The sequence below is a fragment of the Chelon labrosus genome (genome assembly GCF_963514085.1).
Source record: "Chelon labrosus genome assembly, chromosome: 11".
Lineage (NCBI taxonomy): Eukaryota > Metazoa > Chordata > Actinopteri > Mugiliformes > Mugilidae > Chelon > Chelon labrosus.
In genome coordinates this window covers 25708487-25723016 of record NC_140344.1, presented here as the reverse complement: position 1 = coordinate 25723016, position 14530 = coordinate 25708487, and the positions used below count along the sequence as shown (strand labels likewise).

General features: G+C 43.6%; 2 protein-coding genes across 2 annotated transcripts in view; one reads left to right on the top strand and one right to left on the bottom strand.

Moving 5' to 3' along the window:
- Nucleotides 1-785, bottom strand: part of hydin (HYDIN axonemal central pair apparatus protein) — a gene marked incomplete at its 5' end in the record, with an annotated part of 75245 nt that extends 74460 nt beyond the window's left edge. Inside the window, one exon of the mRNA XM_084554863.1 lies at nt 706-785. Coding sequence (XP_084410989.1) covers nt 706-785 — 80 coding nt within the window. The remainder of the gene's footprint in view (nt 1-705) is intronic.
- A 52-nt stretch (nt 786-837) lies between these two features.
- pnp6 (purine nucleoside phosphorylase 6) lies at nt 838-14339 on the top strand. Its single transcript, XM_084555138.1, has 6 exons — nt 838-959; nt 5334-5503; nt 5584-5687; nt 8268-8443; nt 8533-8723; nt 10915-14339. The coding sequence occupies exons 1-6, from the start codon at nt 937-939 to the stop codon at nt 11112-11114; spliced, it is 864 nt and encodes a 287-aa protein (XP_084411264.1). The 5' UTR covers nt 838-936; the 3' UTR covers nt 11115-14339.
- The last annotated feature ends 191 nt before the right edge of the window (nt 14340-14530 follow it).

Below are 14530 nucleotides of genomic sequence, written 5' to 3'. Positions count from 1 at the left end.
CACGGTGTTACGGAATTTGTTTAAAATAACTGAGAGAGCTGTTGATTCAACTGTGTTTTCATTTTAGAGGCTATGATTCACAGTACTATTGAACTGTGTTGTCTTGTACTGATAAAGAAACAATTAAGTCCAGTTTAACAGAACCACAAACTACATCCTCCAAAGCAATCACAGAGTTGAATTATCACCTTTCTGGCGACGTTTCAACACAAACAGAACATTAGAACAACCACGTAGGGAGATTTAACGCAGGACTGTTATATTAGAATACTTTCACTAGTGTACCTAATGAACTGGCAAGTGAGTGTATGGTCCCAAGGATCTCGAGGTGTCGTTTTATTGGACAGACACATGTTTTATTATTTTTACAACGCCATTATAGTCAGTGGGCTCGGCTGAATAACAGGAACTTTTTTTTTTTTTGCAATCCAGCACCACAAACTGAATATTATAACAGTCACGAAGGGGCATTTAGTGTGGGAATGTTATATTGGAATGCTTTCACTAGTGTACCTAATGCTTTGGCAAGTGTGTGTATTGTCCAGAGGATGTAGGTGGTCCTTTAGGAGTAGAAGATGAAATTAATTATTATTATTATTCTTATTATTTCCCTCATCTCTGAGTAAGCCTCGCTCTCTTCCCAGCGCTGTCTCTGTCAGTGAACGGATGACTGAGCTGCGCAGCGTCGCAGAAAACGGGATTTACCGTTCCTCAAAGAGACCGGCAGCCGGCGTAAGCCCCGCCCCTTGTCCCCCTGGTGTGCCCCTGACGTCAGCGCGTAGCATGACACCCGCCTCTCCGTCACAGCGCGCAGAGTCTCCATCAGCCGCCGCAACTACAGTGAACTCAACTACAGTGAAGCGACTGTACAAAACACCGACACGAAACTGCGTCCCAGTTCTCAGGAGACTATCGCCGTCATCGCCATCAACGGATATGGAGGCTCCGAGTCAGTGCAGGTAGGACCGATATGGGGCTGGGAAACGCTGAAATGATGGTTGCCAAGGCTACTCATGGTTGTCAAGGGTAATTATAATAATAAGTCGTGCTTAAAGAATAATCAGTAAAGTTTGCATATTTTCGCGATTTGAGACCCGTATAAAGAAGATAGAGAAGATGACACTGACGTGAGGCTTTATTCTGAGGATTACAGCATTAGCCTATGAGGGCTTTCCTCCCACCTCTGACGTAGGCTCGTCGCCTATGTTACAGGTGGTAGCTATATATAAATATAGTACACATTTGTATATATTATACATACATATTATACTAATGTCTACTATATTGTAAATATTTTATTTTCAAGCCGTATCCCTGTCAGCCCTGCTCACTTAATGAGTCACTGCATGCTCCGGGAGCCTAGCAACTGTCTAAACTCGACTGTCTTCTTGGAACTTGTCGTGTTGCCAAAAATGTGGTGCGGGACAGCCCGGAGGCCGTCCCGCACCGCTCCCTGCTCCCCTCTGCTCCGCAGCCTGAATACAAAGTCCCCCGCAGCACCACGGACAGCTCCAAAAGCAGGAAGTGAGACTGCAGGAGCTCACTTCCTGCTTTTCCTCTTACGTAACTGTGTTGTCGAAGGCACGCGCAACCTAAACATAATTTGATTCAGGGTTTTCGTCTTCTTTTTGTTTATGTATTTTTTCTTTACAGCAGCACATAAAATACTATAAAAGCAAAAAAAATAAATGACAATAATAATTTACTTTACGAAAAAAAATCCCAAATAATCAAAATAATAACCACCAGCCTACAGTTTTTATTCTAAAATTGTTCAAATACTGACTGCCAAAAAAGTTAGGAGAATTGTTTTAGGTGTAGCAGTTATCAAAAAAGTTAAATCCACTATATAAATCAAATCATAATTTAGTGAAATGTAAAATAAATTTCAGAACTTTTTCCACCTTTAATCTGACCTATAACCTGTAAATAAATAAATAAACAACCCTCTTATAACTGGGCATGTAGCTGTGTTCAGAATTAACCAGTCACATTCAGACTCACGTTATATAGGAGGCAGTACATCATTTAAAGTGCCTCTGATGAACCCCAAATAAAGTCCAGCAGTTCCAGCAGACTATGCCTAACAGTTTCTTAGTCACATGTTAGAGCAAAAGCCATGGTCCACAGATAGCTTCAAAAGTATCAGAGGGATCTCATTGTTAAAAGGTTTCAGTCAGGAGATGGACACCGAAGAATTTCCAAGGGGTCATGGAACACAGTGAAGACAGTCATCATCAAGTAGAGAAAATATGGCACAACGGTGGCGTTACCAAGAACTGGACATCCCTCCAAAATTGATGAAAAGACGAAAAGAAAACTGGTCAGGGAGGCAGCCAAGAGGAACTACAGCAACATTAAAGGAGCTGCAGGAATTTCTGGCAAGTACTGGTGTTGTACATGTGACAGCAATCTCCTGTACCCTTCATACGTCTGTGGTATGGAGTATAGGGTGCAAAGATGGAAGCCTTTTCGGCTATATTTTGCTCAAACACATTTGAAGTCTTAAAGCTTGTGGGAAAATGTATTATGGTCTAAACCCAGGTTGAACTTTTTGGCCATAACTCTAAAAGGTATGTGTGGCACAAAACCAACACTGCACATCATCAAAAGAACAACATACCCAGAGTGAAGCATGGCGGCGGCAGCATCATGCTTTGCGGCTGTTTTTCTTTAGCTGGAGCTGGGGCGTTCAGGCTTCTGCTAGAAAGCTTCTGCTTTCTGCTTCTGCTTCTGCTTCTGCTTTCAGCATGTCAACGACCTAAAGCATTCATCAAAATCAACAAAAGAATGGCTTCACCAGAGGAAGTTTAAAGTTTTGCAGCGGCCCTGACGGGGCCCAGACCTGAATGAATGTGAATGAAAATACGTGGGGTGATCTGAAGAGGGCTGTGCACAGGAGATGCCCTCACAATCTGACAGATTTGGAGCATTTTTGCAAGAAGACTGAGAAAACATTGCCATGTCAAGATGTGTCATGTTGATAGACTCCTACTCGCAAAAAGACAGAGTACTGTAATATAATTGTACAGGTTATAGGTCGCAAAAAGCCATTTAACAGGGTTGTGTAGAGTTTTTATATCCACTGTAACTTAGATCACGCTATCCTGGCTCTCATATAAAACATTACAGCAGACATGCGAGATACCGTCGTGCTTCTGGTTAATAGGAGTATAAGTTTTTATGGTTAGGCTACACATTAAACTCTGCTGATGATGACGCCATGTGTCGGCTTCTCGGTTTTATAACTCACTGATTTAAAAACAGATGCTCGGGTTGAAGAACCTGAATTGCAGTCATTCATTCCCCACATTCTGACAAGCTCTGCAGAAACCTGTATGTCTGCCTGAGTGTGGGGTTTGTGTAAGTCACTGCCATAACCACCTGATGAATTACGAGTAGGGCAACTTCTGCAGCTGACAGCCTGGTAGTGACGTCGGCCGACTGTGTCACAACTGTCTTATCTGCGCAATTAATAAATTGCTTTAAAGGTATTAGAGAAATTCTTCTTTCTTTTTGTCTGAATACATTTTTTAATATAAACCTCCGTCTGATAGACTTAGACAACTTTAATGATCCACAAGGGAAATTGCTTGGTCACAGTAGCTTAGTTGCACATAAAAAACACATACGGACCACACATAAGAACCACAAGTAAAAGGAAGTAAAATCTAGTCAAATAAAATAAAAATAGTTTAAGCAAATTAGCATATGAAAAAATTGAGGTGACATCCGACGCAGAAAGGTGAGTTGTTGTAAAACTGGATAGACTAGAGTATGAAAAGTGTCCTGTAGCGTTCACTGTGGGAGTGGAGCTGGATCAATCTGTTGGAGAATGAGTTCCAATGTCCCTCCATTTGTCTGGTGTAGTGGATGAGATGGACTGTCCATGATGGAGAGCAGTTTGTCCAGTGTCCTCCTGTCCTTCACTGAGACAAACGTCTCCAACTCACTGCCAATAACATGCCCAGCCTTTCTGATCAATTTGTCCATGATACTTTTGTCCTTTTTGCTGGTGCTCCTCCCACAACAAGCACAGCAAAGTAGAAGGCACTTGCAGCAACAGACAGGTAGAAAGTCCTGAGCTTCCTCAGGAAGTACAGTCTACTCAGTCCCTTCTTGTACACAGCATCACTGTTGTCCCTCCAGTCCAGTCTGCTGTTCATGTGGACTCCCAGGTACTTATAATGGTCCACTACTTCCACCTCCAGACCCTGGATGGTGATGGGCTCTGCTTGTGTCCTCTTCCTCCTGAAGTCAATGACCAGCTCCTTGGTCTTGTCCACATTCAGGAGTAGGTGGTTTGCCTGGGACCACTCTACAATGTCTCCGATCAGTGTCCTATACTCCACCTCCTGTCCATCTCTAAGACACCCAACCACTGCATTGTCATCAGAGAACCTCTGCAGGTGGCAGGACCCAGAGCTGGTCTGGAAATCAGAGGTGTAAAGAGTGAACAGAAGTAGAGACGGGACAGTCCCCTGTGGTGCCCCCACATTATACAACAGTATTAGACAAGGACCACCCTCCCCCTCCCTGTCAGACAAGAAATCAGCAAGATATTGGTCAGAACACGTTCTCACAGGACACTCCCACCTTCTGTTAGTAAAATACTTCCAGATCCATTTTAAGATCGATTTGAATTGAATTTGAAAGGACTGAACACTCGAGGCTAGCGAGACGCAGCATCATCTTAGGCTTCAGCTTTAAAATGGACTCAGAGTCATCAGGCTCTCTCTTGCTGCTGCAGATTGATCGGGTAAAGGCTGCAGCCTGAAGTGTCTTTCTGTTTTATTATTAAATCCTGAGGCGTACCAGGAACATTATCAAGTTTACAGCTTTACAACCAGAGTTATAGCCAGAATTACAGACTTTGTTTAATGTGGCACCTTGAAGCACTCAAGAGCAAATCAACACCACTGAACAATATTTTGTGTGCAAAATGACACAGAAGAAAAAAGAAACGCACAGGTGTGTCGCACGGTGAATTCTCTTCGTGTCACTGTGTGCTTTACGCCTGCATTTCAGAGCGAGTCCCTCTCTGGTTGATCTTTTAACTTGTGTTTAGATAATACAACCATAACAATGAGTTTTGGGAAATTTGCCATCACGGCCTGAAGCTGAACATGCCGGTAGGACAGGTTATGTTAAACCTAGCGTATAATTTACATATGACACAATACTGAAGGCTGAAAACAGACTCTTCTTCTGAAGAGTCTGTTTTTACTGAATGCCTTGAGGTTATTAAACCAGCCTTCTTTTGAAATGCTAATTTGCATTCACAGTGTTTAAACATTTCCAACTTTCGTTCAGAAATGCGTTCGTATTTTCAGATACAGTTATGAGGACTACAAGGAGACAGCAGACTGGCTGCTGGCCCACACAAAGCAGCGTCCTAAAGTGGCCATCATCTGTGGCTCGGGCCTGGGCGGTCTGGCTGACCTGCTGGAGGACAAGACTCCGTTCCCATATAAGGATATTCCACGTTTCCCCACCAGCACTGGTAAACTGTTTCTAATTATCTAAAGAATAAAAGAAAAACATAACAGCTCCTCATACTGTGCAATGTCATGTGGTGTGCAGTGGAGGGCCATGCAGGTGAGCTGGTGTTTGGCAGGCTGAAGGGCTGCGAGTGCGTCTGCATGAAGGGCCGATTCCACTTCTACGAGGGCTACGACATCCAGACGGTAAGCTAAAGAAGAAAGTATTTAAAAAGGGAGCCAGGTTAATGTTAACTCTAAAGGTGAGATGAAAAAAACAACTGGTCATGGTCTGGTGGTGTAATTCCCACCACCAATGTCTTAGATCAAAACCTGAATGGGCCTAGTTTGCATGTTCTCCCTGTGTCTGCGTGGGTTCTCTCCAGGTTCCTCCCACTGTCCAAAGACATGCTGGTTAGGTTCATTGATGGCTCTAAATTGGCAGTAGGTGTGAATGTTATTTTAGAGTTTGTAAATTTATGTCTTAGCCTGCTAACATGTGAGAATTATTATTATATATATTGCAGCCATGACAGTTTCAACCTAATTCAGTGGCCATCCATGCAATGGTTGTTGAGGTATTTTGGTCTGGATCAAACTCTGTCCAACACTGTCATCCATATAGGCATGCTGCTAAAAATACAAGAATGTATGTGATGAGTACCACATTATTTGTCCTGTTTACTTGTCTGACTTTGCTGTTTGGTAAATCATATTGCGTTAAAGTTTGAATGACGCCTGTGGAACAGTGAATGTCACAGAGAAGAAGCCACGTTTATTTGTTACGGCTCTAATTTGCCTTGTGAGCAGCAGTTTCTACCAACAAGTCAACTTGACCCTGTCTTCTGAGACCTTGCTGATGCAAATGATATACTATACTATACAGGATAACTTAACTGAAAGCTGGCAGTTTAAACTCCAGCTTCGTCAGTCGCAGTGAGAAAAACATTCACAGCTTGTTCAGCTGTGTGCCTAATGTTTAAACCCTGGACGTGTCTCAGCTCTAATCTCAGAGCTTCTGTCCAGGACTTATGACTGATGTTGCCACAAATGTCTTTATTTGATTTTCCAGTAAGACTCTGAGGTGTGGTGATAAATGAATATGCACCAATCAGGCATAACATTATGACCACTGACAGGAGAAGTGAATAACACTGACCGTCTTGTGACAGTTCAGTGTTCTGCTGGGAAACTTTTGGACCTGGCATTCATTCATGTGGATGTTACTTCGACATGTAGCACCCACCTAGACCAGACCAGGCACCCCCACCCCATAGCAATGACACTCCTTGATGGCAGCAGCCATCCCCAGCAGGATGCAGTCTGACACAGGCACACACACAAAAACACTTTATGAACAACTAAAAAAACAAAACATGAAGAACATCACAAGGTGCTGACCTGGCCTCCAAATTCACTAGATCCCAAACTGATCAAGTATCTGTGGGATGATCCACAGAGGCCCCTCCCCTCAAAGGACCCCCCACTAACAACATTGTGTTGCCAGACACCACAGGACACTCTCAGAAGGCCCATGTCCATTCTCCGATGAGTCCCAACTGTTTTGGAGGCACAAGGGAGACCTACACAATATTAGGAAGGTGGTCATAATGATATGCCTGATTGGTGTAAGTTCTTGTATAAAACTTATAGGGCTACAGCTGTGCTAACATTTGACCATGTGCGTTGAATGATCAGCTCCAGAGCCACTCACTTATTGTGTCTCACAGTGTTGACATGGGACTGGCCTTTGGCCTGTGGACACAGCGTCTTCTGGTTTAATTTTATTACCAGCCGTCCTGCACCATCTCCACATAAAATGATCACTGAATCATAAAATCCAAGTTTATACGTAGAAGAATTGAGGGCCGGAAGTGTTATAACCCTCATGTATCAAGTTAGGACTTTAGACAGGCAACATCTTAAATCTCTAGAGGTGGACTGTCCACATAAAATGAGCTGAACTCACGAGGTTTTGACTCCCAGCCAACTGAAGTAGATTTTATCCAGACATCTACCACACTTAAGCTTAACTGGGAACTTCTTCCTGTGTTGTGGTGCATCTGGCAAAAATCCTAAACTGAAGAGAAGATCAGATCAGATATGGAATCAGTTTTTATGAACAACTCTCTCTTGGCAGAGCTAAATTCTGTTCTTTTATAACTTCCGACTTATGTGTAATTTTGTTTTGCGACTGACAAGAAGACAGAAGTAATCCTCAATAATTATTAATTAAACAGCACACTGCTGCTGTTTAATTACTGGCAGCTCTGTTATTGCGTATGCAGCCTCCTGTGCTTCCATTTCATCTTTGCGACACAGCGCTCGGCTCCAATATGCAGAAACTTGCATCAGACACAGTAATGTTCCAAAGTGGCAGCTCTGACCTTATCAGGAGCCCGCGCACTTGAAAACATTTCTGAACCGACTAGCAAAACACTTCCACTGCCAATTCAATCTGTGCAGAAATGTGAAATAGAAAAAAAAGCAATTTCTAAATGTGACTGCGGTGAAAAAGTAGCGACAGTCATTTACGGCTTCAGCCGCTCAATAAAGGTTGACACGGAACCACGGCTGTTCAGGCATGCACGAGAACCCCGCAGTAATAAAAGAGTCTCCTGACGTGAGCCCACTTTTGAAAGTATTCCCTTCTCGTGTGATTTGCTCTTGTCGCAGCCGTTCCTAGGTTACCTCCATCTTTTATCTCCCACCTGTAATATTCTGACATGTACAAAGACGGCAAGCGTGACAGTGCTCGCCCCTGAAGCATGGTCTTTGTCTCTCCAGGTGACGTACCCGGTGCGAGTCTTCTTCCTGATGGGCGTGGAAACTCTGATCGTGACGAACGCAGCAGGGGGGCTCAACGGCACCTACAACGTGGGAGACATCATGCTTATTAAGGACCACATCAACATGCCGGGCTTTGCGGGGCAGAACCCTCTGTGTGGGCACAACGATAAGAGGTACAGCACAAACGCCTGGTGTGTGGAAGTGAAACACATCTCTTGTACGTTATTGCCGTGTGCCATTCACGTATTTGTCGCCTCTCCAGGTTCGGAGAGCGTTTTCCTTGCATGTCAGACGCATACGACCGCGATCTGAGGGCGCTGGCCAAGCAAACAGCAGAGGAGCAGGGCTGCACCGGCTTCCTGCAGGAAGGGGTTTACTGCATGGTGGCTGGGCCGACATATGAGACCGTAGCAGAGTGCAGAGTCCTGCAGACTCTCGGGGCTGACGCTGTGGGTTAGTGCGGCTCCTCCATTCTCATTTAAAGACACATTACCGCACAGACATGGTTTCCATCTGGCCCGCCTCCCACTGAACCATTACAGTCCATCATTTCTCAATACCTTACATATTTTATAAACTAAAGAGATTTCAGGTGACCTTTTTGTTTAGTCATTTCATTTGTTTTACCGGCAGATGAAGTTACGCATAAGGCAGAACTGGGGGCAGCGGTTTGATCGTAGGGGTTTGAATCATTGGACGGACTGGAAGGAAGTGTGTGTGTAGTGAATAAGCAGCAACATCTGAGGCTGAAGTGCCCTGTAAACTAATGGAAAATAAAGATTCATCTAAAACAATTTGGTCATAGGCTCAGCTAACATCTAATATAAGTTATAAAAACAATTTGAATACTCGTATTGAGTATAAAGAGTTAAAAGGGTCTTTTTGCTGAAGACAAAAAAGTTGCACTTGAACACATTGCAGAAACAACAGCCAATGGTAGACTAGTACACAGGTTCTGTGCCTGCGTGATAAGAAATAACTCTTCAAAGCAGCAGGTGGCAGTGGTCTGTAGATGTCATTCAAAAGGTGAAACAGGAAGAGCTAGGACTAATAAAGCTAGGAATTCCTAGACCTACAGAAGAGCCAGTCTCTCCCGAATCATGATGAGCAGTTGGTCCATAAGGTCCATGTTAGCATAACAAGCAAGTTTTTTCAGGAGGAGTTCCTATTTAAACCTCAGACTTCCCACCAGTCCCCTAGAACTTAAGTAGCTACTCGGATGAGTGGTGAAACGTCTTCTCAACGCCTTTTTTGAACCTTTGTTGGATATACCATGACCTGGATGACTGAGAACCTTCACAGACATCAGTTGGTCCGTTTACTAGATGATGACGTCGTTATGAAATCTTTCACATATTTAAACGTCCAGGAATGGAGTAGAGTATGAAAAAAGTCCTGTAGCGTTCACTGTGGGAGTGGAGCTGGATCAGTCTGTTGGAGAATGAGCTCCAATGTCCCTCTGTTGTCTGGTGTAGTGGATGTGATGGTTTGTTCATAATGGACAGCAGTTTGTCCAGTGTCCTCCTGTCCCTCACTGAGACAAACGTCTCCAACTTCGCTGACCAGCCTTTCGGATCAATTTGTCAATCCTACTTTTGGCCTTTTTACTGGTGCTGCTCCCCCAACAAACCACAGCAAAGTACAGGGCACTCGCAACAACAGACTGGTAGAAAGTCTCCAGCAACTTGCTGCATACAATAAAAGACCTGAGCTTCCTCAGGAAGTAGAGTCTACTCAGGCCCTTTTTGTACAAAGCATCACTGTTGTCTCTCCAGTCCAGTCTGCTGTTCATGTGGACTCCCAAGTACTTGTAGTGGTCCACTACTTCAACCTCCAGGCCCTGAATGGTGATGGGCTCCACTGGTGTCCTCTTTCTCCTGAAGTCAATGACCAGCTCCTTGGTCTTGTCCACATTCAGGAGTAGATGGTTTGCCTGGGACAACTCTACAAAGTCTCCGATCAGTGTCCTATATGCCACTTCCTGTCCATCTCTAATACACCCAACCACTGCAGGGTCATCAGAGAACTTCTGCAGGTGGCAGGACCCAGAGCTGGTCTGCTTACTCATTCTAGATGGTCGCGTCGTTGTGAAACCTTTCACAAATTTGAACATCCAGAGATAAAAAATGAAAATGAGAGGAGCCTTCTTTGTGTGCCCTCGTAATTTGGTTGTGCGCTTGCTTTCACCGCTTCTGCTGGTTCGCTAAGTCGAACAGCTGATCTCAGTGATCTAGAACAACACACCTTTAATTCATCATACTCCCTCAGCTGGAAAGCCGCCTTTACAGGTCCAACAAGTGCGGGACACTCTTGCAAAACTAGGGTCACGTATGCAACTCTAGACAAAGGCCAATGGTTGATTTGTTTGTTTTTTCCACTGGCATTAAAGCTTCCTTATCAAGAGAAGTATGTCACAGTTTGCAAAAACAGTTGCCAACAAGTGAACATATGATCAGGATTATCTATTGTGAAGGATACAAATATTACACTCGCTGTCAGGTTGACTTATGGGAAAAGTACTGAAGCTTGGCCTACATCAAATGGCAAAAGTCAGAACATATATCTCTGCTTTTTAATCATCTCAGTCTTTAACAAGTTTTACATTTAAATTCTTCACATAATTAAACCTCTACTCTCTATCTAGGTATGAGCACGGTCCCGGAGGTGGTGGTGGCTCGTCACTGTGGCCTGCGCGTCTTGGGTCTGTCCCTCGTCACCAACAAGGTTGTGACAGATTACGACAGCAAAGAGAAGGCGAACCACATCGAAGTGCTGAGGACCACCGAGCGCCGGACCCAAGACCTTCAGAGGCTCGTCAGCTGCTTCGTCGGCAAGCTCCAGTAACCAGGATGTAAAGCCAGTTAGGTGACGGGATATTTATAGCTTTGAACAAAAGGAAAAGTATGTGCAGGTGATGAGTTTCACAAGTTGTAGGATAGAGGGGGAGGGGGTTACATATTATGGTTACATATTATTGGGTAAGACGGTAAATCGGGAGAGGTTTTAGGGTAGAGAGCACAGTGAAGAAACGTAAGTGGAGAATGCCGCTTCAGACTCCTGATAGCTGGAAACGTCGGCAGGATTTACAAATAATTTCCTTTACTTTTCCCTGGTGATGTATTAAGTGTACCGCAGGGTGTATGAAGACTTGCGTGACAGGTTTGGGTTTCAGTGCAATCACACCCTCACCAAGACCTCACCAAACCACAAAATGACTCAGTTCCAAGGGATTACCTGACTAACCTAACAAGAAGAGACGAGAACACTTCGTTCCATACTTACTTACTTTAATGTCACCATCCGAACACACCCTGTACTCAGCATAGACTGTATATAAATATGGACAATGCGTCCCCACTTCCTTGCATTGGCCAAGCTCATGCTATTTTCCCGGGGATACGGGTGGCACCACCTTGCCATCCGGTTTCTATAGCGTCAAGTAACTAACTAAAACAAAACTTATCCAAAAAATTGACACTTGAACATATTTTAGTGTTTTAGTTTGGCCCGTCCCATCCACTAACATGGAGGGGGCGGAGCTTAGGACCTATACTGCAGCCAGCCACCGGGGGAGCTCTACTTGATTTTGTCCATCTTTATACAGTCTATGGTACTGACACACCCAACAGAAAGGGGAAACCACTACAGGGGAGAAAAACAGGATTTTGTTTCACAATAAGAGGTGAACATGAGGTAAGGAAATGTGGAGAATGCAAACGTTGTTTCATAGCAACAATTAACGGGTGTCTCCTGAAACCTGTGAGTGGCTGGTTAACTTTCATTGTTTGTTTGTTTGAGTCTAAATTATTAGACTGCATGTCAGAGCTAAGATCATGAAATATAATCACAGTAATACCGTTTCATTATTTATAATAAATGTATTCTCATGGGTCCTGGATGCGGGAACAATCATATTAAGGGTAATACAGCAGAGGCTTTCTTTCTGTACAACTGAACATTAGTGCTGCTGGGTGTCTTCAGGGGTTTTTCCCTGTACTGCCTGTTATGATCAAAGCAAATCTGAAGGACATTCCTCTTGGCTAAACCATCTAAGTGCATTGAAACTGTCTAATGAATACTTGACTTTAAGGCCGGAGATATATTTGCTTTTAACCATGCATTTGCAGGTGAATGTTTCTTTTTTTATACCTACCTAAAACTATAGCTGTCAGCTGGTCTGGGACTGAGCAGCTCGTGTCAGAACTGGAGGTAATATATGTTGAACAAAAGGTGCTTTTACTGAAATCGCTGCAGCGCGGGAAAGACAGGAGACGTCTGAAGAGATGGTGTATAGGAGACAGTTTTCTGAGCTTGCCTGGTCACTAACGTTGAAGTCTGTGTGAGCTGTTATACCAATCACTACGGTAATCTCTCATCTTGGGCCGTTTAATTACATCTTCTGTACCTTGACTTGATAAAGGTGGTCTCTACGTGGTCTCTAGCATTAAGTTAAAAAATGTTTCTGGAAGTATTCAATTGTCTTCACCATTTGCACACTATGTCATGTTACACCGATCAGCCACAACATTAAAACCACTGGCAGGAGAAGTAAATAACATTGACCATCTTGTGACAATTCAGTGTTCTGCTGGGAAACTTTTGGACCTGGCATTCATTGGTGTGGATGTTACTTAGCACCCACCGAGACCAGACCAGGCACCCCCACCCCATAGCAATGACACTCCTTGATGGCAGCACCATTTTAGAAGTTGCAATTTACTGCAAAAAATAAATTAAGTGAATAATAATATTAAAGTTCTCTACGGCCACTAGTGCGCCCTCTAGTGGACTCTTCCAGCTACACGGTTCACGATGACTCCACCCAAATGCATGGTTGAAAATCAAGTTAATCTCCGTCCTCTGACTTTATGGTCACATGAAGCCTTTACATACAGCGAAAAGATGTTGACGTGGTCAATGGCTATGAACACTGACTGACCAGAGTGTAAACTGTATTTTGTTTTTTACCTCAATTTAAGATTACCGACCGGTGCTCCATCCTCATTTGTTATACGCTTCATGTCTTATTTGCCTTTAGCTTGGGCAATGTGTACGACTTCTACCCGTGGATGCTACTGAGGGAGCATGGAGTGATTTTAGGAACCAACTGGCACCTTCTGTCTTTTATTTTGCGATTGCTGACGATGCACAGTGAATACTTATTTTAGCTAGAAGTCAAAGTGACTGTATTTACATTAATCTCTGATCGAGAGTTCTTTATTTTTTTAGGTTAACGATCTAATACATAATATACTATTTTAATAGAAAGGTAACTAAATTAAAATGTGAGTCCAAATCCTTTTGGGACGTTGGTCGGAAAAGGACAATTTGAGCTGAATCGGTTAATAAGCGTTGAGTCCAATCTTGTAGATCAGTGGGGTCTATATGAAAACATTAATTTAACCAATCAACAGAAAAGCACAGTCGTGTCTTTTTAAGAACTGCCCAAAGTTGCAGACCAATCCGCGCGGAAGGTAGTGATGTATCAAGGTTTGCGTGGGGGGCAGGCTGCTTTTGGGTTCAGTTTCATTTGCACACTCACTCAGAGACCACGGCACTGTAATATCAGGAAGGGCTGTAATACCTGGACCGTGGAGGTTTTTAATCTTCGCCGTGCTGATCTGGAACCTCCTGCCGGCTTCCCCTCGGCCGGCTCATTCATTAGAGCTGGAACGGGCCAAGATCAGCGGCCCACCTCTTTGTAGACCATTTGTATCAGGCTAAACATCTAGATGCTAATTCTTAAAGGGGGATTCCACTCGAAACAAAGACACACTGTAAAGCCTGGAGCTTGATTTTTTGACTTTTTCATTTTATAAATTTGGGAAGTGCATAATATCCAAAACTCCTGAATCTATGTACTACTACCGTACTTGCTGCTTTTCTGTACATGTATGGGCTTTGGTTTACCATTGTCTTCCTTATGTTTGTACTGTACTTGATTTAATAATCTCTGTATGCTCAGTTTAATCATATTTACTGTATCCAGATTAGAATCCGAGTTACTTGCACAATAAAGCAATTCATTTTTAAACCAATATGTTGTCTAATAAAAACTCGTAGATGACATCTGAGTGCTGGTGTTTCCTGTCAGGGATGAGTGTTTGTGTGCGTATGTGAGCGAGTGTGTGCCAAAAGGAGGGGTACAGCCAAAAATCAATCAATACCCAAGTTGTTTTCAAGGAGAAAAGGAGTTTCTTCCACTTTCAGCGATAATGAGAATCCGTGAACGCGGAGAGGAATCTGTGAAGAGCCGTGAA